This window comes from Diabrotica virgifera, chromosome 4 (assembly GCF_917563875.1).
Source record: "Diabrotica virgifera virgifera chromosome 4, PGI_DIABVI_V3a".
Lineage (NCBI taxonomy): Eukaryota > Metazoa > Arthropoda > Insecta > Coleoptera > Chrysomelidae > Diabrotica > Diabrotica virgifera.
Genome location: NC_065446.1, coordinates 260073306 through 260096591, shown reverse-complemented (window position 1 = coordinate 260096591; position 23286 = coordinate 260073306). Strand labels below are relative to the sequence as shown.

The 23286-nt window shown below is 33.7% G+C and overlaps 1 protein-coding gene across 1 annotated transcript in view; it reads left to right on the top strand.

The window, feature by feature from the left end:
- LOC114325680 (T-cell leukemia homeobox protein 3) overlaps positions 1–21974 on the top strand; it is a 173818-nt gene extending 151844 nt beyond the window's left edge. The window contains exon 3 of the mRNA XM_028273813.2: positions 21397–21974. Coding sequence (XP_028129614.1) covers positions 21397–21613 — 217 coding nt within the window. The 3' untranslated portion in view covers positions 21614–21974. The remainder of the gene's footprint in view (positions 1–21396) is intronic.
- The last annotated feature ends 1312 nt before the right edge of the window (positions 21975–23286 follow it).

Here is a 23286-nt window from a genome sequence, read left to right as displayed (position 1 = left end):
TGGCGAATCTAAGGTAATCGCAAACATGATCTCGTGATTTAGAATACTATGAGGAACATATCCATGTTGCCATTTATTATTTAACAAACATACTTTCTGAGAAATCACGAGTTGGCGATATTACCAACCTGGCGTTATTACCTGCAGATACCTTATGTTATTATTATAGATGTCCATACAACAGTACTCAAAAAATTTGGTTTCGGTCTGGAGGGCGATGTGTCACGAGAAAAATCTTATTTCTCTGGACTATACAGGGTGTAACAAAAATACAGGTCATAAATTAAATCACAACTTACCTTAGTACTAATATGCACATAAAAAAAGTTACAGCCCTTTGAAGTTACAAAATGAAAATCGATTTTTCAAATACAGTAGAGCGCCGATTATCCGAACGTCGATCAACCGAACGACCGCTTATCCGAACTCTCAACTTGTCACTTAACCATTAGTAATATTCACCAAGCGTTAGTAATTAACGCTTAAACAATGTTTATTTTGTTGCTAAGACTGCACTTTTTTGTTTAATAATTATTATCCTTTTTGTCATTAAAGATACACATATATGTATGTAGGTCTGTAAATATATGGCTTTCATTCACCTGTGGATAAATATGTACGGCTCTATCAATACAGTTCGGTTATCCGAAAAAACCGATTTTCCGAACATCCCTGTCCCCCAATTAGTTCGGATAATCGACGCTCTACTGTATATCGAAACTATTAGAGATTTTTTATTGAAAATGAACTTGTGGCAATCTTATGGCAGGAACATCTTAAAGAAAAATTATAGTGAAATTTGTGCACCCCATAGAAATTTTATGGGGGTTTTCTTCCCTTAAACCCCCCCAAACTTTTGTGTACGTTTAAATTAAATTATTATTGTAGTACCATTAGTTAAATTCAATATTTTTAAAACTTTTTTGGCTCTTAGTATTTTTTCGATCAGGCAGTTTTTACCGAGTTGCGGCTTCTTTTTGAATATGTTTACATAAAAATTTTATGGGGGTTTTGTTCCTTTAAACTCCCCAAATGTTTGTGTACGTTCCAATTAAACTATTACTGCGATACCATTAGTTAAACACAGTGTTTTTAAAACTTTTTTGTCTCTTTGTATTTTTACTATAAGGCACCTTTTATCGAGATGTGGCTTCTTTTTTAATATGGTTCAAAATATACCTAAAAATGTAAATCATAAATAAATTTTCATATTATTACCATAATCGTACTTAACCATATACAAATATGTGGTGGATTTGACAAATATTCAAAATATCTCGATAAAAACTCGACTTTTCGAAAAAGTACTAGGAGGCAAAAAAGTTTTTAAAACATCGTGTTTAACTAATGGTACTGATACTATGTACTATATACTCTTAAAGTCATATATCACCAACAGAAACTTCCAGGTAAAGTATGAGAATGAATACACAAACATACAACAAATTCTCGCTGGGGTGCCCCAAGGAAGTGTACTAGGACCTATATTATACCTTATATTCACTGCTGACTTACCGACAGATACACATATCACTACAGCCACATTTGCGGATGATACGGCAATACTATCATCGAACAAAAATCCCAAAATAGCCTCAGAAATCTTACAAAATAATCTAAATAAAATTCAACAATGGCTGACAAAAAGGAGAGTCAAAATTAATGAAAACAAATCGCTACACCTAACATTTACCACACGTAGGGAAACATGTCCGGCTGTATACTTAAACGGTAAAGGAATCCCACAAGGGGATGAAGTCAAATATCTAGGTATGTACTTGGACAGAAGATTAAACTGGAGGAAGCATATATTTACTAAGCGAAAACAACTGGGTCATAAGTTAAGAACCATATATTGGCTGTTGGGCAAAAAATCAAAACTATCAACTGAAAATAAAATATTAATCTACAAATCCATCCTAAAACCAGTGTGGACTTATGGGATAGAATTATGGGGAACCGCTGCACATTCCAATATTGAAATCATACAAAGATTTCAGTCCAAAATATTGAGATCAATACTAGGAGTTCCATGGTTCATAACCAATGAAGCCATCCATCGGGACGCCGGACTACCATACGTCAAAGATGACATCAAAAAGTGCGCGAAAAAACATACAGAGAAACTTAAAGTGCATCCAAACGTGTTAGCAAAAAATTTAGTGAATAAACCGCGTACTGTTCGTAGGTTAAAACGAAAAGTTCCGTTAGAGTTAAGTGAACAATAGGTACTAAATTAATGTGTATAAGTTTATGTCAGAAATAGTCAGTGTTGTAGGCTAAGTTTTAAAAAAGGGGTGCATCACTGGATGCCTCCCTACATGTCATTCCTAATTATTGTCAGTCCTATTACTTATTGTCTCTTATCTACCTAAACATTTAGGTTTAGATTGTATAGGTAGATTGTAATAAACGTGGGGTTAATAAAAAAAAAGAAAAAAAAACTAATGGTACTACAATAATAATTAAATTGGAACGTACACAAAAGTTTGGGGGGTTTAAAGGAACAAAACCCCCATAATGCTTTTATGGGGTGTCTAAAATTCACTATAATTTTTTCTTAAGATACTACTGCCATAAGAATCTCACATGTCGATTTTCAATAAAATATCTCAAATAGTTTTCGATATATTGGAAAAAATCGATTTTTATTTTGTAACTTCAAAGGGCTGTAACTTTTTTATGTGCACATTTGTACTAAGGTAAGTTAGGTTCAATCGAACTATTTTTGGTCCCAGAATATGTGATTAAATTTATGACCTGTAATTTTGTTACACCCTGTATTATTTGTATTTATGTATTTGTAATTTGTAATTTATAACGATTACCTACGGTTTTGTCAGTTACGCAAATATACGATACACTATTATATTTAGCCATACGGCTCACACTCCCTCTAAGGGAAAAATTCACTCATCCCAGATACATACAGTATCAAAGGGATTGAGCTCTGGCGGGACTCTTTCCATATTATCGAGCCCTAGGTGACTTGGTAGGAGTAGGTACGTAGATTAGGTATCTCCCAAAAATTTTCGTACACATCTGGTCGAGAGTAGTACAACTTTCTGCATGGTTTTAATAGAGACGTTCATTCAGACCCATCTTTTTTATAGTTTCTAGGAAGTTCTTCGGAATAAATGCAGTAGTAGAGAGAATAATAGGTATTGTCTGGGTATAAGACACACAAGAAGACTCTCATTCACACTTACAAGACCTTTATTCGACCCGTCATGGAGTACAAATCTTGCCTCTACTCTCTTTGCGCTAGAGCAAAACAAGAGTGGTTGTTGCGCGCTGAACGTAGAATCTTGAGTAGATGTAACTATGAGCACTGGCGATATCCCTCAAACGAAATCCATAACATCTCGAACATCCCCAAAATCACCGAGAGAATAAACTCTCTGAACAGGAACTTCACAATCAAAGTAATCAACGGCCCCCCTCCGACACACACGAATCTCTCAAATGTTCCTGTTCATCTTCCGGCCACGTACTCCACCGAAAGCCCAAACGCAAAAAGATTAATTTACCGTCCGCTCTAATGCAAACATGCATTGACGAACTCCCGGTGGAGTACGAAAACATCCTCGAGGCTACCCCGTTAGCCTACCGTACCCACCTTTAACATTTCCTCTTCCCTACCCCGAACAGGGAGAAGTTGGTTTTTTGCGGTTTCCCAACTTCATTGCACAATTATACCTGTTCGTCCCAAGAAAATAGCCGCAACTATTTTCTCCACTCGAACGCACACTGTCCACGCCGCGCTCAAAGCCACCTCCTGACCGCCGACGAGGGACGCAGGTTCGCCTGTCGTTGTACAATGGTTTCTAGGGAGACTGGTCGAGAGCAAAGCACGGACAGTACACGTAAATGTCTATGGAACCAACAACAATCCATCAAACTTTCTTCTCTGTTGACTTCTTAGCCTCCTGGACACCACCGTCCGGCATAACCCAGGATCCAAAAACACCAGGACACGGCGCTTGCCCCAGTGTGTTTTTCGGACTGTTTGCTTTTGCTGCCAACACTATACATTCACTACAAACCCTGAAGAGGACTAAATCCTAAACGGGGACAATCATTGATCGCATTTCCACATAGCATTATATCTATACACGCAAATCAAACAATGATAGTAGTCTGGGTATACTTCATTCTTCGTTGTCTTCATATTGAGATCTTTTAGATCTCTGTACCTACTTGGCGATCTTTTCAGTGTATTTAGCACCCAGGTTATTGTTGTTAGTTTAGGTATCGCCAGAACAATAATTAGTCTTGTTGGTACCGTTAATTTATTAACCTAAGTATGACTTTAACTATGAGTTAACTTTAAGTATGGGATCTGGTCTATGATGTGCCAAAGTGTGAGCACAGTCCGGTACCAGTATAGCTTGTAGTTGTCTCGAGCTTACCCTCAGCAATGTATTGATAATATGCGCGATGGTCCGTTTGGAGAAGTCCCAGTTTGATAGCAATCTTTTAATGCTATTCAGTTATTCAGTTTCAGCAAATGCAGTAAATTATTATTATTATTAAAAACTAAAATAAAAAAAAAATGTGTATGTACTTTTTACGCACGTAAGAAGTTATACTTCTATTATACGATTTCAACGAAATAAATATACTTTCAACAGGTTATTTGTATTTTATTTAAAGATTAAACTAATTTTAATACTTACTACTTTCCAAAAAATGCTATTAAAACAATACCAAAAATTAAAAAAACGTAAAGCAAGGCAACAAAATGAGGTGTTCCTAAAGCGGTCACCCATCCAAAAATAACCACAGTAACACTGCTTGATTACGGTTATCGGCCGACAACCGTGTACGTTAGTGTGCTATGGTGGTAAGATTTATACCATTATTAATTATTTTGACAGATTACTTTGTAATTTTTGTTTCATCATATTGTAATACTTATCGGAAGACAAATCCAAAGACACACAAATTATAATAAATATATTTACTATATACATACGTAACTTTATGGCCATGTTAAACGACACCCAGAGAGATATAATTTACTTCATTTAATAATACAAGGCAAGGTAAACGAAAGACGAGGGCCAGGTCGAAGACGAACGTCACGGCTTAGAGACCTGAGAGAATAGTTTAACATATCCTCTGCATCCATTTTCCGAGCTGCCTTCAACAAAATTACTATGTATAACCAATTTGATAGCCAACGCTCCAACTTGAAAGATTTAGCAACTAACTTCATAATTATTGTCTCTGTGCGCGTAGTTCATACTGTCGCACTGTGGTCCAAAAACCCGAAAAGATGGCCAAAATATGAAACCGTTTTTTGATTTGCATGAAATTAGACATCCAGGGGTTTTTGAGGTCGCTAATTACGAATCTGAAGTCTGAATTGCAAAAAACAAAATGGCGGATGTAATATTGCGGGTTTATGTATTTTAAATGTATGTAATACCGTCGAAATTTGATATCCGGGGGTTTTTGTGGTTGCTGATTACGAATCCGAAATCGAATCGAAAACAAAATGGCGGATGCCATTGTGTAGCGAAATCTGTGAAATTGTGATCGCAAATTAAATATGAAGTGGTTTAATAATTGGATACGCCTATGGATGACAGTTTTGCCATCCAGCAGCCATATTATATCACGTGATTTGGAATGCCTAATTCGATTATTAATCATTTGAAAGTCAAAACTAATTTTTACTTTATTTTTTAACAATACTGCACCTGACCCTTTTATCTACGATTTTACAATACCATACTGAAATAACTAAAGATCTACAGTCATAACAACTACTTGAAGGTTGCGGCATGATCTGTTTATTCTGCGTTGTTAACGATTCATATTGAAACACATAGCGCAGAACGCTTGTACAAAAAATTCTAGCAAGACCAAAGGGGCAGATAGTGGCAGCTAATTTTTTTTTACTCTTAAAGAGCGAAATATAAGCTAAAAGATGATTGTAGAAACGTCTTGGAATTCGATGGAATACATAACTATTTGGCTATCTGAAAATTTAATTTTTTCAAAATACATTCACCGGCACAAAATTCCGCCACCTAAAATTTTTGATTAAGTTTGACAATCTATAACTTTCTTAGCTATGCTCCGATTTTCAAGATTCTTTCATCAGTTTGTAGGTACATGTATTGATATAATTTGGTATTATTTCGGTAACAAAAAATTTTTGCTTAGATTGCATTATATGGGGGTGAATGAAAGCGTTGTATTTTCTTCTAACTTTAAAAAATTCCGTGGAAAAATTGGGGGGCTGATTTTGTTTCATACTCCTTTTGTATTATCCTGGAGGTATAACTAAAGTTTTGTTTTTTGAATTATCCTAATATCTGTTTTTCTGTAAGAGCTGTAAATAAAAACACTTCTTTAAAGGTTTTTTAATTAAACATATCAAACGCACAAAAATTGACAAAACAAAACAAAATTAACAACAAAACAAAACAGTTCAATAGCTAATATGTCCACCTTTTGCGGCAACGACTGATCGCAATCTGTGTGGCATCGAATGAAGATGTGCTATCCTTGCTTGAGGAATAGCGCGATATTCTTCTACCAGGGCCATAACTGTACTAAATTTTCTGGAGGCCTAGGATGACGCCGAAAAGTTTTTTTTAATTCACCCCATAAATTCTCACTACGATTGAGATCTGGGCTGCATGCGGGCCATTCTAATCTTATCAATCCAACCTATATTTTATGAGTCCATCAGTGTTTTTATTTACAAAAAATGGTACAGCTCTTACAAGAAAAGAGATATTCGGATAATTCAAAAAACAAAATTTTAGTGATGCCTCCAGGATAATATGACAGGACCATGTAACAAAATCAGCTCTTCCATTTTTCCATAGAATTTTTTAAAGTTAGGAGAAAATACAACGCTTCCATTCACCCCTGTATAATGTCATGCAAGCAAAATTTTTGTGTTACCGAAATAATTCCAAACGATATCAATATACATGTACCAACAAACTGGTGCAAGAATCTTGAAAATCGGAGCCCAAATAATAAAGTTATAAATTGTCAAACTTAATCAAAAATTTTGAGTGGCGGAATTTTGTGCCGGTGAGTGTATATACTTTCTTATTACTTAACTTTAACTTAAAATCTACTAAATATAACACATATACAAATATTTTGATATTATCGGCTTTTATTAAAGATGGCTCCACGAATATTCTCGATTTTGCAGAATTGAATTTGCACACTTCGTTTTTGAGATACACACACAAGACTTTGCGTATAAAATATTCGTTATTCTTAACTGCGCTTTTGTTCAGTACGAAGGTCAACTTTGAACTGAATTTGAAATTCAGATATAGGAGATATAGCTCTAGGGTTGCCAACACTAAATAGGTAATTTAATTCTCTTTTAGAAAATGTAATAATATTCTCGAAACGTTAATTTTTTTTTTACTTTTGGCCAGCTTTTCGGGTTTTTGGACCAATGTGTGTCGGTTTAAAAAAAAAAGAATGTGTGTGTACTTTGTACGCACGTAAGAAGTTATACTTCTATTATATGATTTAAACGAAATTAATATACTTTTTATTTATATTTTGTTTAAATATTAAACTAATTTATACTTACTACTTCTCAAACATTTTTATTAGAACAGTGCCAAAAATTAAAATAATAAAAGAATAAAACACACACAAACACATTAAACAAGCCACAAATGATGTCTGAACATTAGTTGTCGAAAAATTTTTTTAACTAAATACGTATTTTCTGAAAATACAATTATATAATAAATATACTTACAATCATAAAACGTATTAAAAAAAACCAAAAAAGAAAGTTTCTATTGGGACTCGAACCAGCGCTGATAAGAGCGGTTGGTATTGGAATTCATTCGCCTTTTCCGCTTAGCCACGGACACTATGTGTCATTATTTACGAAGATCGACTAACTAAACGGATTAAACTTGTGATATTTTGATATTTTGAAAATTGATCAAATTATTTTAATTTTGAATTGAAATGATTTAGAATTGAAAAAATACAACAAAACATAGAGTAAAAAACAATATATTAGATGAATATTGATAGAAATTTTGATGGTAATCAAATTATATAAATAAAAGTATTACATACTATGTATTTTGGCAGATCAAATAGGTAGGTTTATACCCATGATACATTAACAATTATTACGTACCTGTTGCTTTTAAAAACTATTTAAAAGTCACTACAATATTATAAACTTTTTTGTTTCTGTCCTCACAACAATAAAACTAATATATTATACATTTGTTTACCTTTACCTTTACCTACAAACCACAGCTGCCATATCGGATAATTTTTGACATGTCATTTGAACATCCAATCAGAACAAAGTTATAATGCGCATGCGCCGGGCTGATAGGTTTTAACATATAAAAAAATCACCCTCTATCGCCGGTAAAGAAGTATAACTTCAAAAATCACTCTCAACTTTTTCGCAATCGAGCCTAAAGAAGTATAACTTCAAAAACGAAGCCAAAAACTAAAAACCAACCTACATACCCTTCATAAATATTCCTTTCGCTAATTATACTTAAACGCTTTTGTATTGACCGTGTATCCCGTGTTTATCCCCTAAACCGATTCTGTCGTTTCGGCCTCCAGCCCAGCAGCATTTCGTGTTAGCCCGCTGAATATTCCGCTCATCCCTAATAAGGGTACTAATTACCGGAGCACCCGCGTAGTTTAATTATGGAGTTAATTAATTATGAAAGCTTCATTGTATCAACACCTAACGCTATTTAGATAATGTTCTCCTCCACCTCCATTTTCCTCCATTCGCAGCAACCCTTCGGGAAGGGTTAGAGGGGGAGAACTGCACGTAAAAGATTATGGTTATGCAAAATAATCAATAATCGAGGAAAAGACCTTCGTTTAATTATCAGAAAAAAGAGACGTTTTTTACCCAATTTGTCAATTTTCTTCATTTAGTCCTCTTCTTCTTGTGATATCATCTTCATTAATAATAATAATATCTTACCAGAGAAACTGATACGATTAGTTAAAATGACGATAACCAATACAGTCAACAAAGTCATGATCGAAGGTAGTCTTTCAACTCAGTTTAACGTCAATAAAGGATTAAAACAAGGAGATCCCCTGTCAACAGACTTATTCAACTTAGTACTGGAAAAGATAATTAGAGGAGTCAATATCCAGACAAGCGGTACGATTCTCAACAAAAGACAACAATGCATAGGTTTTGCATAGAAGCTAGAAAATATGGCCTGACGATAAACCAAGAAAAAACCAAGTATATGAAAATGAGAGGTGAAAATGCAGAAGAAAATAAATGGATCACTCTAACGACGAATGACAGAGAGTATAAATTTGAGAAGGTAACTGAATTTGAGTACCTTGGAGTAACCGTTACAAATAGAGAAGATGAAGAGAGAGAAATTGATAAACGGCTGATAAAAGCTATTGAAAGTTAGCAAAGCAGTAGGATCATTAAACCCACTGTTGAAGGCCAAAAACGTGTCTAGAGCAGCCAAGATTCCAACTTACGAGACAATAGTGAGACCAACGGTGATGTATGCATGTGAAACTTGGACCATGAATCAGAAACAAGAAAAAAAGGCTAGAGATTTGGGAGAGGAAAATCTTGAGAAAAGTTTTTGGTGGTATCAAGGAAGTTAACGGGGAATGGCGCAGAAGAACAAACCAGGAGCTAATGCAGATATATAAGAAACCCAAAATAACACAGAAAATCAGGGCGCAGAGAGTTAGATGGTTGGGACATGTTTCACGAATGCCACAAGAAAGAAACGTCCTAAGAGTTCTGTTAGCAGGAGAACAAGGGAAGAAAAGAAGAGGGAGACCACGAAGGAAGTGGTTGGATGCCGTCCGGACTGACAGAAGAAATGGGTACAAGAGACTGGAGAGAACAAGTGAAGGACCGGAAAAAGTGGAAGAATTTAGAAGACTATCGAAGCCAAGGGCCTCTAAGGCCTGTAGCGCTGTTATATACATATATAATATCTTATGACATTTTTTCAGGGGCAGATCCCTTCGGATTGTCTCCTTGCCAATTGCATCTTTAACACTGTTTCAGATAACTGGTGTTTGGTGTTAATGCACGCTTGTCCGGGTGGCATCTAAACATTCCGTATATGTATTTGGACCATAGGAGTTTTCTATTGGTTCGTTGCAGCACGCGGTAATATTTTAACCAATAGACGGCGAGGTTCCAAATGCATATATGGAATGTTAGTCGGTCCCAAATTCATATACGGAATGTTAAAATATCGTACACCGAAAAAGTTTTTTTAGAGACTTTTAAAAGGAGATTGATTTTAAAATACTTGTTACTCTATTATTAAAGAAAAATAAAACAATTATATTATTTCGAATGTTTTTTGGTGCGAAATTCATATACGGTATGCTAAATATTCGTAGAACAAAAAGACGATTTTTATTAAAACCATTTAAAATGAGACTGGTTTTTAATAGTATATTATGCAATGAGCATTTAATGATGGTCATTATGAAGCAAGTATAAAGGATACGAAACGAGTTTCGTATAGAGTACGAGCGTCATAATGATAATTAAATGCAAGCTGTATACACGATTTTTGTTCTATGATCATAAACAAAAAAAATATATTCAAATTTATTAATTTTGTAACGCAAACAAATTAAGTAGTTTGTCAGTCTGACAGTTTGTTTACATATTGAGAACTGTCAAAGCGTATGTATTTGACTCGCCATTGGTTACTGCGCGTGTGCCACCTTTATCGCGAATGTCATATCGCGATTCTATAGGGCTTTTCATTCACAGTCAGTTGTTTCGAGCTTCTGTCATATGTCGTATAATCCGTGTATATTTATTATATTACAAAGATTATACAACATATGACAGAAGCTCGAAACAACTGACAATCGATGAAAAGCCCTATTAGTTAAAAATCTGTATCTTAATGAAAATCTGTATCATAATAAAGTTCATTATGATACAGGTAGTGACATCATAATTGATATATAGGGCTTTTCATCGATTGTCATTTGTTTCGAGCTTCTGTCATGTGTTACATAATATTAATATATCTACGTCATATGTTTTTGTTTTGTATTATTGTATATACCAATAACGTATGTCGTACATATATTAATATTATGTGACACATGACAGAAGCTCGAAACAAATGACTGTGAATGAAACACGTGCAAGTCATTAAAAATTCTGAGAAAGCGAAACCTTAGTCAAATAAAGAAATATGTCTCTCAAATCTATACCATCCCATTTATGAATTTCGCACCAAATAGGTACCTAATCATTGTTTTAATTTTCTTTAATAGTACATTAATAAAATAGGTATTCTAAAATCAATCTCCTTTAACTAATTAATAAAAAGTCCTATTTTTTGGTCTACGAATGATTAACATTCCGCATATGAATTTCGCACCAAATAATATTCGAAATACTATAATTGTTTTATTTTTATTTATTAATACAGTAACAAGTATTTTAAAATCAATCTCCTTTTAAAAGACTCTAAAAAAACTTATCTTTTTCGGTGTACGATATTTTAACATTCCGTATATGAATTTGGGACCGACTAACATTCCGTATATGCATCTGGAACCTCGCCGCCTATTGGTTAAAATATTACCGCGTGCTGCAACGAACCAATAGAAAACTCCTATGGTCCAAATATATATACGGAATGTTTAGATGCGTCCGGGTGGACCGACCGCTTTACGTGCCCTTCTAAGTACGTGCTAACAGGGGGACAGCATACAACCATGCCTGATCTTTAGGATCTTACATTCTTCTGTCGACTTTCCATTAATACGAATGATCGCTGTTTGATGCCAATATCAATGATACTGGCGACAATACAATACGAATGATCAATTTTCAATGATACTGAAGGACGTGACGACTATCAACTCTTTTAGCTCTTAATGTTTTAATAATTAATTTGTGAAGAGGTACTGTATCGAATGCTTTCGAAATAAATCTTTACGTGATCTCAACATTTCTGCATCAAAAGCAAAGTGCTTCTCTAGCTCCTAAATCTAGTTCCTCTAAATTCAAACTGCGTTTCACCTTGATCTTCCTCACGCTCATTCCTTATTCTACTGTGAATATTAATCGTATAAGAGTATCCATTCGCTACTCCGTTGATCTCTACATATTCCTAATAGAACAGAAAAACCCATTGCTTCCCTTGTCCCATCTATTTCACATTTTCTAGCCCTGTGAAGTTAGCACCTCTAAATACGATTTTTTCAAAAATTTTTGTTTTTTTTAATTCTCCATCAAATGTCCACTCTTGTCCAGTAAAATTTTTTTTTGTCCACCTTTTGTTTACGAGATACTAAAAAAACGTGAAATAAGGCCCAACACCCCGAAGTCAAAAAAACGTCGTAAAAACTAATACGTTTGATTGTCCAACTGTTGTCCACACTTGTCCAGGCATTTTTTTTAATTGTCCACCTTTTATTTATTTAAATTAGCAATAATTATCGTTTGTTAGTAAAAATGCCAAAAAATGAGAATTTTTTGAAATTTTTTTTTCACGTTTGATTGTCCATCGAATGTCCACCCTTGTCCAGCAAAAATTTTTTTGTCCACCTTTTGTTTACGAGATACTAAAAAAGCGTGAAATAAGGCCCAACACCCCGAAGTCAAAAAAACGTCGTAAAAACTGATACGTTTGATTGTCCAACTGTTGTCCACACTTGTCCAAGCTTTTGTTTTAATTATCCACCTTTTATTTATTTAAATTAGCAATAATTATCTTTTGTTAAGTAGTAAAAATGCCAAAAAATGAGAATTTTTGGAAATTTTTTTTCACGTTTGATTGTCCATCGAATGTCCACCCTTGTCCAGCAAAAATTTTTTTTGTCCACCTTTTGTTAACGTGATACTAAAAAAACGTGAAATAAGGCCCAACACCCCGAAGTCAAAAAAACGTCGTAAAAACTGATACGTTTGATTGTCCAACTGTTGTCCACACTTGTCCAGGCATTTTTTTTAATTTTCCACCTTTTGTTTATTTAAATTAGCAATAATCATTGTTTGTTAGCAAAAATGCCAAAAATTGAAATTAAAAAAAATGCTTGGACAAGTGTGGACAACAGTTGGACAATCAAACGTATCAGTTTTTACGACGTTTTTTTGACTTCGGGGTGTTGGGCCTTATTTCACGCTTTTTTAGTATCTCGTAAACAAAAGGTGGACAAAAAAAATTTTTTACTGGACAAGAGTGGACATTTGATGGACAATTAAAAAAAAAGAAAAATTTTTTGAAAAAATCGTATTTAGAGGTGCCAACTTCACAGGGCTACATTTTCTATATAATCGATAATGAATTATTTTTAATTAGCAGAATGTTTAGATGTCTTATTAAGCTTATTAACATGAAATGTACACATTCGTTTACGTTGGTATTTTTTTTTCCTATAGAAATAAAGACTGAACTTGTGAAATCCTTCCTCATTGATATATATCATTTAACAGTCTTGTTAACATAGACTTGATCTTTTTTCACTAATTTCACTTCATTTAATTCCAAAACAAATTTATTAATTAATGCAAGTCCTAAAATCAAAGAAGATGGACAACAATGACCTCAGGATTATATCGAATTTATACTATAAGCAACGAGCAAAAGTACCTGTTAACGGTCAGCTGTCAGAGGAAATTTAAATCAGACGTGGGTGAGACAGGGATGCGTGTTGTCGCCAATACTTTTTAATGCCTACTCAGAAGAGATCTTGAAAAATGCTCTTGAGGATGAAATAGCTGGAATAAAGGTAAATTGAGTCCCCATTAACAACATTAGAAATGCAGATGCCACTGTCAGCTTAGCCGAAAATATTGGGGATCTTCAGAGGCTGGTGACAAGAATAGCGGAGTTTGGACAAGAATACGGTCTAACAATGAATGTCAAGAAGACAAAATTTATGAAAATATCGAAAACTCAAAGAAATAACGAGAATCTCTTCATAAACGGATCCAATGTCGAACGAGTCGAACAATATGCATATCTTGGAATAATGATCAACTCCACAGCTAATTACTTCCAGGTAATCAAAATCAGGGCAGAAAAAGCTAGAGCAAATTTTAACACAATGAAAATAGTGCTCTGCACAAAAGATTTGAAGTTGTTGGAACAAAGAGTTAGGTTGGCTAGATGCTACGTTTTATGGAATGGAAGCTTGGACCTTGAATCATCAATGAAAAAACTAGAATCATTCGAGCTGTAGATGTACAGAAGAATTCTGAAAATATCGTGGACAGAACCCGTCAGAAAGAAGGAGATTCTAAGAAAGATGAATAAAGAAATGGAAATCTTAAATACCATCAAAACAAGAAAATTAGAATATCTCGGACATATTACGCATGGAGAGAGATAAAACTTGCTCCAATTGATTATGCAGGGAAAAATTCAAGGAAAAAGAAGCATAGGGAGACCCAGAATATCCTTGGACGCTGTCCAAATGAACTTTCCAAAGCAACACGGGCAATGGCTGTTGTTTTGCTTTTGCTCCCTTTTCATTAATTTTTCTCTGAGAGTTCTAGTTCTAGAGCGTTCAATAATCTACAGGAGATTGAGTTTGTTTGAATTTTTTGTGAGCAGCTTTGTTAATTCATATAACGTTTTTCAACTATAGGAAAACCCAGGAGACTTTGAAAAAGTAAACTTTTGCACAATAACAAACAACTTGACTATGGGCCATTCCACGAACATACGCCTGTTTTGGATTACTTCGACAACGAATATTTTACTGTGCAACATAAGAAGTACGAAAGTAAATGGCGCTAATAATTATTCTAACAAACAACAATGTAATTTGCAATTTACTTTCGTTCTTCTTATTTTGCACAGTAAAATATTCGTTGTCGAAATCATCCAAAACAGGCGTATGTTCGTGGAATAGGGTGTACTATAAATACATTACATTGTGTTTACATACTGTACCTTAATTCCAGTATAGTACTGCTATAATTCGTTATTAACAGACATACTAAAATTATGCACAGAGTCAACTGGAAAGGTTAAAATCGAAGAAATTAAAAAAAAACAAGTATTTTCTATATGTATGGTTGATAAACGGTCAAAACACAAAATATGTCTGTTAAATGTTTGATATATTGTTTATCCTAGTCTTTCATCACAACAACATACTATTAATTCTCTTCTACAGGCACCAACTGCCATTCCAATTAACTGTTGTCTTCTTCAAGGTTTAACGTAGCGACGATATAAAAATCAATACATCTTAAATTGTGGCATTAAAGAAAACAACCGCAGCTGACGTGGACAATCAACAAAACTATATAATATAAAATTGCCTTCGGGTGTATTTTGAGACCTACCAGACCATATAATAATGTGGGAGGATCAGCAATTGCCAATTGACAACCATATGTGTTTCATCTGAATGAAATGAAGAGTTCTTCGACCGCATTTTACTTTGTATTGAGAACAGAAATAAAAAGTTAGCGAAACAAGTTATATTATATAAACAATTTTTATTTCTATACATCTATAATTTCAATTAATTACCCCTCTTCTGTGGCTCAGTGGTAAGAGAGCCTACCTTTGGATCCAAGAATTGTGAGTTCGAATCTCACCTAGGGAACTGCAGACGATCGGATACAATAAGCGTCTCTTTGTAAAGACAATGAAGCCGACTTTACTAAGTAACAAGACATTTACTCAACACTACACATCACACTATACTTGTGGTGTCGACTGACTTGACGAGGAGGCAACATCTGACGGCTCGTTGCTGACCTATTATTGCCCGATATATGTCCCCCTAGATGTACTAGGGCAGGGGTGGCGAACCTTTTTATATTAGAAGGCCAATTTTCATTTTACCATTTTTGAGAAGGCCGCATCATGTATATACGATTTAATTAAAGGGATTTATATGCAAAATTAAAATACATCATTTTCTTTGCAATTAAATAGTTTATTTTTTAAAATGACATACAATTAATAAATTCCAAAAAATTTGACATTTCATTTTACGATCCAGAAAATTTAATGGGATCTCTGTGGTTGTTTATTGGATGACAAAAAAGAAATATTTGGTTCAATTGACGTAGTACGTAATTTAAGTTGATCTTCCAAATGAACATCACTTATTTGACTTCTTAGGCGGGTTTTAATTTGAGTCATGTATGAAAATTTTGCCTCGCAAAAATATGTACTTCCAAAACATGAAAGAATTCTTCGTACGTGTTGTCTTAGATGAGGATAATTAACTGCAGTCTTCCATATTTCAATAGGAACTTTTTTTGAATCGAATTGTGATTTAAAGATATTATCTTCTCCTATCTCAAATGATTCCATTTGATATTCTTTGGACGCTACGTCGATACCAACAAGGTGTGGTTCGAAAGTTAATTTAAGTGTGACAACAAGTTTTTCAAAATCTGAGAACCTTTTATTATATTCTTCAATTAATATATCCAGAACAGAAACATACTCATCCAAATTTTGAGGGGAATAATTTTGCTCCATCATAATTTCCGATAATTGTGGGAAATGTTTTTAGAAATTTCTAATCGACTTAGTAAAGATTTAAAGAATAAAAGTATTTTTCAAAAAGCTTGAATTTTTTGCCACATTTCGTATATATATTTAGTTTTTCCCTGCAAGTTTAAATTCAATTCATTTTGCTTCATTGTCATGTCACATAAAAAGGCAGCATTTCTACAAAATTCTTTATTTGATAAATCGCAATATTTCTTTTATTCTTCAAAAAATTTAATTATTTGTTGATGCAGGGTGAATATTTTTAGCAAAACTGGGGGCCCTGGACTGAAATCAAAATCCACATTTTTTTACATAAGTTTGCTTTCACAGAAAAAAAATTATATTAATAATTCTTCCACTGATAAAAATTTTTAAATTGTGCAATGATTACTAAAATTTAAAATTAATTGACCCGTATTTTACTACAATACAATAGAAAACATTGTTCGATGTTTCTAATATATATTATCTTACAACTTACCTTATTCAAAAAATAAACAACATTTAGTAAAGTTGATACAGTTATACACCGTCAATTTCGTTGTCTCGACGTTACTTGGCTGCGTTCCTTTATGCAACTGCGAGGATAGTTTTCATGGACGTATAAATAAAGATGGACTAGGCATGCTCTACTCTTTGTTCACCGAAATTTGAAGCCAAACAGTTTATAGGCGCGGGGAAGGAATCGAGGTGATAGCAGATAGAATGTGACATTTCCTTCTTAGTCAGTGGCGTACCTTCCAATAATTGAACGGTATTTGAAACAATTTTTTTGTTTGAATAAATGCTTACTAATGGTATTTTTAGTATCGTAAACTTTTTTTATCGTTTAGTGTTGTAAAATTTTTATAATTTTTAATTTATGAAGAGGCCACAACTTGGGCAAGAAAAGGCCACATGCGGCCTTAAGGCCGCACGTTCGCCACCCCTGTACTAGGGACTTATGAATTGTGTAAGCTCGGTGAAGAGGCTATCGGTAGCACGGGCATTACCTCCTGCGGGGGCGTAGGTGTGTCTACAGAAGAAATCGAGATGTCTACAAAATTTAATCGCGCACTGTCACCACTATTTTTAGTTGACACTGTTTTCTTAACTATGTTCTTGCCTTTATTCTTCTTCACAGGAGGTTATAGGTGGAATGCGTGAGTTTCCTTCTAGCTTTTTCTTCTCCTGCTCCAGATAAGGTGTGTACCGCTCCTTATTTCGCCTTATTCTCTCGATTGTGCTGGAGGCGAGACTTGTTTCTTTCTCCAATTCTTTTAGAAACGGTGTATTCTTTGGCTTTCCATATGTTGGCGAAATCCCTGATTGCGAAATCAACTGTATCATGCCAATGGCCTTAGTTGTTGAGGCATTTAAGCAGAGTTGTTAAGGCATTTAGAAAAAACAATTATCAGTAATTGGAGATGAAGAGGACCGACAACATTAAAAGAATAGCGACAAACTGGATTGCAGCTGCACAGAGAAGGGTGGAGACATCTTGAGGAGGCCTATGTCCGACAGTGGACAAATTTGGATGTGTGATGATGATGATGACTAGACAACAAATCCTTCATGTAAGAAACATCATAGAAAAGCCAGAGAATCTCAGATTCCAATATTTATATGTTTTGTTGATTATACAAAGACCTTAATGTTAGATGAGACAAACCATGGAACATACTGACGACAATGGGAGTACATAAATACTTGACTCACCTTATTAACATACTGTACCAAGATAACTTGTCATATATTCAAATGGACGGATGCCTATCTGACGAATACACTTTGGAGAAGGAAGTTCGCCAAGGATGCGTTTCATATCCCTTATTATTATTTAACATCTATACAGAATTCATAATATGCATATTTTTGGATGGTTGGGAGGGAGGATTAAACCTAGGCAGTGTCAAAATATCTAACTTTTGTTTCGCAGACGACACTACAATTCTAACCTCTACTTGAGAAGAAATTCCTAACTTATTAAAGACAGAAAGTGTTAAGTGGACTCATGGTTAACTACAACAAAATCAAAATCATGGACGGCAGTGGAACGAAACATGTTCTTCTCTTTATCTTTCTTGGAAAGGAGCAGGCGATCTACAGTAAGGTTAGCACTCTACTGATATAGGTACTTTAAATCCAAATAACTCATAGAACCAGGATTATGGTTGTGTATTAATTGTGGAAAAAATCCCGTCTGTCGCGAACTATGGAATACATGACTGGTCTAATATTTTGTGAAAATACACGAGAAAATAAAAAACAATTAAAGCCAATGATAATCTAGAAGTTGATGAAAACTGAGGAGGCACTGAAGATGAACGATATACTATTATTAGAGTTGCACAAGTTTGACTTGAATGTTTGAACTTGACTTGAGTTTGACTTAATTTCAAGTCAAACTCAAGTCAATCCTTCTATTTCAAGTCAAGTCAAACTGGTCAATCGTACAGGTTTGAAAATTCAAACTGTTTGTCAAACTAGTTTGAAAGAGTTTGAAAAATAATTTATTTAGTCAGTATACTTTTTTGTCGAGATTGACTTGTTAGTTGATAATTAAGATAAGAAAATTAATAATACAATGAGTACATAAAAGTATCTTGATACAGGAAGCGATTATAATCAAAATAGGGTAAATTTTTTGAAAATGATTTCTGTATGCTTAGAATTGCTTGCTGGCAAGTTTCGTTTTATCGATATAACTTTTTTATATTTGAGTGTTACTAGATTAAAACAAATAATTTGTTGGATAGTTTTTTATCACACCCAGTGTAATTTAATCTACTTTGGAACCTTTCAAGTATTACGTAACGCAATACTTTTTAACTTTCGTTTATATTTTACATAGAACCCCTGGATTGTATTATATTGGCCCCTCACGCTCCGCCCATGTTACAATAGGACAATAGTATTTAAGTGAAAAAATCTTAAAATTTGTATTAACCAGATCAAGCACCGTAACACATGTTTGCAATAAATAGCTGGACCTTTCTTCACAACAAAAGATGAAAAGATACAGATGGGATAAAGTGGTTGTAAGAGCTTCAAAAATTGCGCTTCGTAATACTTAAACGGCCCCTTTAACAAAAATTTATGAAGGAACAACAAAATATTATATTTTTGATAGAGTAGGTTTAATGAATTTTTTGCGACTTTGCAATGTCATCTTAAAGATTTAGTTCACTATTTGTCATTTTATAACGCTGTTCTTTATTTTTACATAATACAAGTATGCAGATATTTTTCTCTTAATTTTTGCACTGGGAATACCTTCAAAATCAGAGTCAATTTGATCTGGTACTTATTCTAAGACGAAAAATATTCAGGTTCAGATATTATTTCACAAAGCATATACTTCAAAACGAACGTAATAAACAAGCCAAGCATATACTTTTTAAGAATATAACCTGCAAACTAATTTGCATAGTAGCAGATTCAGACCTATCCAAATAAGTCAAAACAAATGTCGGTACGCTCTCAATTAGAATTGGTAATAAACACGTTGCGCAATATGATATTCAAACTTCAAACTGTTTGAAGAAGTTTGATTTCAAGTCAAACCTAAAGATATTGAAATCAAGTCAAGTCAAACTTTTTTACAAAAAAAGTTTGGTTTTCAAGTCAAGTCAAGTTTGTTGAATAAAATCAAACTAGTTTGACTTAATGCATCTCTATATACTATGCACAGCATAAACCAGTAACGCAGAATTTAACAATTATTTAAATTTTCTTGTTACAATAATAATATAATCTTGAATATTGGAAAAAATAAAAAGAGCAGAAAAGCGAACATTTTTGTATAAAACTAAGAAGATACTTTAGATAGCTAATTAACCGTGATTCTGAGTGATATTATGGAGTAAAGATATATAAAGTATTTGAGCGACAAAAAATATTTCAATTTTTCTTTATCGGTTTATAAGGGTGCATAAATAAACCTTTTAGTTATTTATATGGCACTATAGCCACTATATCGGATTCCTAAAGTGTAAAAAAGCTTTCATGTAAATCACATCAGCAAACCATGTCACCACGTCGCGGCTGACTCACGCTAAGTAACAGGATATAAGACAGGTTAAATACCTATGTATACACTTATAAAATAACACTTTTCCATCATGAATGAAACAATACAATCAAATTAAGGAAGGCGACTATTAAAAGGTACATGCGGCGTTACTTAAGCACGACAAGACCAAATCGATGGCGGAAGAGGAAAGTTACAGTTTTAAGCCTTTTAATTGTTACTATGTGAGTAATATGAGGTGATAGTGTTGATTATTGAAAGATTTTAACAAATGCATTTGCAGTGGCGACGATAAACGAACGACAATAAGGTTTTTCTGACTAGTATTTCTATTTATTTCGTTTGAATGGGAATAAAATAAAAATCGATTATTTTTTTATACCCATTGGAGGTCTTTAAAAAAACTAATTACAAGACAATTCAAAGAGCTCTAGCTCTCTAAGGCAAGCCGCACACCAACGAAACGTGAAACGAAAAACATGAAACATGAAACGTAAAACACGTTTCATGAAAATTAAACACGGCTAAACAAATCTTGAAGTCCGCCTACCAATGAAACGAGTGTGATTCATGCTCATAACACATTTTTATTTTCGGAAAGTTTCATAAATGGCCGGACGTCTATTTGTTTAGCAGTGTTTTATTTCCATGAAACGTGATTTACGTTTCATGTTTCTTTGATGTGCATTTTGATGTCCTTAGGAAGATCCGGTCTTCGTTTTTCAGGAGAGTTTCTGGACACCCTGTATAATACCTAATAAAACGATATATAGAATACACTCACAGGTAAAGTATACAGTGTGGACCAATAGAATAGATATATTAGTTCTTAGTATCCCTGTAAATGTAAATAATTGTATTACGAGTTCTTTTTTGTTGCAGACGACAGACGGCAGAAGAACGCGAAGCCGAGCGACAAGCGGCAAACAGACTGATGCTTTCGCTTCAAGCTGAAGCTCTATCGAAGGGCTACATGAGCGAAGGACCACCCCCTCAGCCCGGTCCTGGAGACACGGCGCTCAGCGCCTTGCAGAATCTCCAACCGTGGGCCGGACCCTACTCTGCTCCCCAACCAGCTTTAGCGGAATCTATGTGTTAAAAAAGACTGTGGGTAAATACGAAAAGTGCAATAGTGCGAATTTTTATGTATATATGGGTTGAATTGTAGGCAGAATTATTTGTATTGAGCAATTCAGAAAATAAGTCATTACAAAAGAATCCTGAGAGCTTATATCTAAAAGTGAAAAATTATTTAACTCCTGTTTTAATTGATATAATTTTTTAATTAGAAATTAAAATTTAAAAATCCGAAGGGTTTACATAAGAACTGTTTAGAACGAACGTTTTGGGACCTTCCACCTTCAGTGAACTTTTTTACTTGCTAAATAGCCCCAGAACCAAACAGTGGTCGGATTTGATTTAAAAGTTACATTATAAAATTGTAAAAATAAAACAAATTACAGCCGATGAAACTGGATAACTATCCAGGAACATAATAGTCCCTACTCGACAATAGAAAATGACATATTGTAGTACGTATTGTAGTCCAGAGAGAGAAATAAGGATTTTCTCAGGATACTCAAAGATCCAGGTAGCTGACTACTTTTTTAGTTATTTTAGACCTATAGGAAGAAAACCTACCTGCTTCCTGCCTAGAGTTGGCGTCCGTTTTTTAATTATTAACAATTTAGTGCAAAAAACGCGATTTTCTCGATTTTTTGCACCCCATTCAAAAGCTAAATAGTTGATATAAGATAACAAAATTTGATTTCATAAAACATTGAAAATGCTTCAAAATACCGATTTTTGAATGTTAAAAGTCAATTCGTTACTTCGCAAATTACAAAATAAATGATGATCGATATTTGTTAATAACTTTTACTAAATTTAACTTTAGGGTTTCACCCAAAGTTGGGTAGTTTGGTACTTAACAAACCCTCAAAATTTGAGACCGATCCATTAATTAGTTTAAAAGTTATTCTATTTGTTTATCCCAGAGACCTTTATTTTGCAATAACATAACACAGAAAACAATGAACATAGGGCACTTCTGAGTATGCCAAATGAAAATATTTGACGACTGATATGTAGTATCAAAATGTATGAAAAAAAAAATTAATTATAATAATCAAAAATTTTAATGCGAAATTTTTTAAATTTTGTAGTTTATAAACATTTAGAATAACTTTAAAAATATTGTCCGTAGGAACAATATTTTTATATATTCGAAAATCTAGTGTTTTAACACGAATTTTCAAATAAAAAAATTTAGCCTGGGTTCAATTGGGACAAAGTTAACCATGTGTTTTTTTTAATTCACAGCTAATTTGTTTATAATAATTAAGCAATTCCATTGATGCCATTTTAAAAAATGGGATTTGTAATTTTTGTTAAAAAATTTGCTCAAAGATTGTATCTTCACAGCACCCTCTACGATTTTTCAAAAATGTAGTTCAAACGGTTACTAGGGGGAACCTACGAATCCACCGAGTTAAAATACCGAAAAAGCAATTTCAAACTGATACAATTTTCTGTATCTCCGGATCAACTCAATGGCTTTTGATCTTTCTTTTTTTAATTTGTATGTAATTTCTACGTACCTACATTACAAATATGCAATTTGTTTATAAATTTATTAATTAATAATCAGTCTAATATGTTTAAACAATTCTTAAAAAATATTTTTTTTACAAAAATCTATTTTTTAATCATAGTATCATTAATGATCATAGAAAAAGTTAAAGTATACTTTAATAAATAAATTATTTTTAT